The following is a 2,143-nucleotide window of genomic DNA, read 5'->3' as shown; positions in this document are numbered from 1 at the left end:
TGGGTGGATGGATGGATGATGGATGGATGGATGGATGGGTGGGTGGATGGATGGATGGATGGATGGATGGATGGATAGATGGATGGATGGGTGGATGGGTGGATGGATGGATGGGTGGATGGATGGATGGATGGATGGATGGATGGATGGATGGTGCCCTTTGTAAATTTGGAGCTTCTGCCATTTCAAAAGTTTCTGTAAATCCCTGCAGTAATTGTAGCAGAGTAAAAAGTACATAACTATAGTTTACTTATTAATTATCTTCCTTCACATTTTTTGTTAACAAAGGTTGTGATAAAGAACTTTAGCAACAACAAAACAACATAATCTTGAGTGTACTTTTTATTCCGTGTGGAGTTATATTTTTGATGAAGCTTCTGTTATTGTAAATATCACTGACAGGTGCTGTATCTGTGTGACTGATGTCATGTTGCAGGTTGCTGCTTCCTGTAACACCTTGTTCCTGAAGGGCCGACACTCTGAGGCTCAAAACAAAGTCCTTTTGAACGTTTCCACCGTGGAGATGATGGGAGAGAAAGAGCCGCTCATGTCCCAGCAAGGGACCCAGTACCTCTCCTGACCACCACACTGCTTCTTGCTCTGCTCTCTGTCTGGCTGCTGCTGCACTGCTGTGGCACAAGAAAATACATACAGCGTTCACTTGTATCTCTTTCGATTGGTTCCTTAATGTGCAATCTATAAATAATCTGCTTTACCAGATCTGTGGCGTTTATCACAAATAAAGGTGCATTTAAGCCTCTGGGTTAAGTGATGTTTTTGCCACCGGTGTTCATCTGGAGGCCTCATGCTGTAGATGATCTATTATTGAGTCAGTGTTCAGGATGACACTCACATGGACTAATGAGATCTGATGGCTGAAGTGCAGCTCGTGTTTAAACGGGGAGTGTTTTTTAGGCCTGCTGTGAAAGAATCACCATCTGCTGGTGCTTATCTACCCACATTTATTCATGACTTCTAGGCAACAGTGCTGGAAGAGTCGTGTAACACTGGGTACAAAAATATTCCATTTAAGTTCTATTTGACAGCTGAACAATCTTTTTAAATGTACATCAAACTTTAAGAATAAAAAAAAAAAAAACTACTGCAGGACTTTAAAAAAAAAGAGTTGATCCATTTCTGAGAACAGGAAGTCACTTTTCTTTAAAGCGGCAGTTTTCACCTGTTGACACTTTCAGTGCTGAAGGCTTTGAATCAACATAAATCTAGGTCTGCTGGGAAACACAAGGGTGTCCCAAAAAGTACCCACTGAGTACAACTCCAAATCTGAGCGCTTGATCAAACCATCCATCCATTATACTTTGTACACCGTATACTATTACATTACAGTACACCGTATACTATTACGTTACAGTACACAGTATAATTGTGTGAATGCCTAAATGTGCCTAAAACATTTATAGTGATTCACTTTTTCTTCCGTACTTTTTTGGCATCGAACTACTTCCACAGTTTTTGTGCTATTTCAACAAATCATGCATCAAAACATTCAGCTGTTTCAGGACATGTCTGCTATGACTTTTGGTATTGGTGCAACTTTAGCCTTTTGAGATATTTAGCCTTTTCTGGCATTTTTGCTCTCATTGGAAATGAATGGAGCTCATTTTACATCCTTCATAACTTTTGATTTGTTTATAACCAGGTACTACTACTTTCACATTTAGACCTGGTTAAGGTTCGTTCAGCTTCCTTGCACAAAATTTTAAACAAAATTCAGCTAGTTCAGCTAATTTCAGCTGTTTTTCAGCTGTTTGTGGTCCTTTCTGCTTCATTCTACTAAAATCAACATTTTTGTGCTTCTTCAAACTTATTATGCTAATTTATGCTTGTTCTGCTACTTTAAGCTTATTTCTGGATGTTTCAGCTATTTCTGCTAGCATTTAGCTGTTTTCATGCTAATTTCATGTTTATCAGCTAATTCCACATTTTTTGCAATCATTTAAACTTTTGTCCGCCTAATTCAGCAAAAACCTGTTCCTCCGACATCCTACTAGTAACTGAAGCTTCTTTCTGCTTGTTTTAGCTGTGTTTAGCTAATTCCAGCTTTTCGCAAATAATTTCAACTTTATAGTGCTAATTTTTGCCTCTTTCAGCCTTAGTCGGCACACTTAAGCTTCCTCCTCTT

The 2,143-nt window shown here is 39.1% G+C and overlaps 1 protein-coding gene across 1 annotated transcript in view; it reads left to right on the top strand.

Annotated features, from left to right (window-relative positions):
* The window catches only part of tmem130 (transmembrane protein 130), a 9,023-nt gene extending 8,443 nt beyond the window's left edge, over positions 1-580 (top strand). The window contains exon 6 of the mRNA XM_037691622.1: positions 437-580. Coding sequence (XP_037547550.1) covers positions 437-580 — 144 coding nt within the window. The remainder of the gene's footprint in view (positions 1-436) is intronic.
* The last annotated feature ends 1,563 nt before the right edge of the window (positions 581-2,143 follow it).

This window comes from Nematolebias whitei, chromosome 17 (genome assembly GCF_014905685.2).
Source record: "Nematolebias whitei isolate Nwh7 chromosome 17, NemWhi1, whole genome shotgun sequence".
Classification (NCBI taxonomy): Eukaryota; Metazoa; Chordata; class Actinopteri; order Cyprinodontiformes; family Rivulidae; genus Nematolebias; species Nematolebias whitei.
Note: the sequence above shows the minus strand (reverse complement) of the source record. Positions and strands in the feature narration are given on the sequence as shown.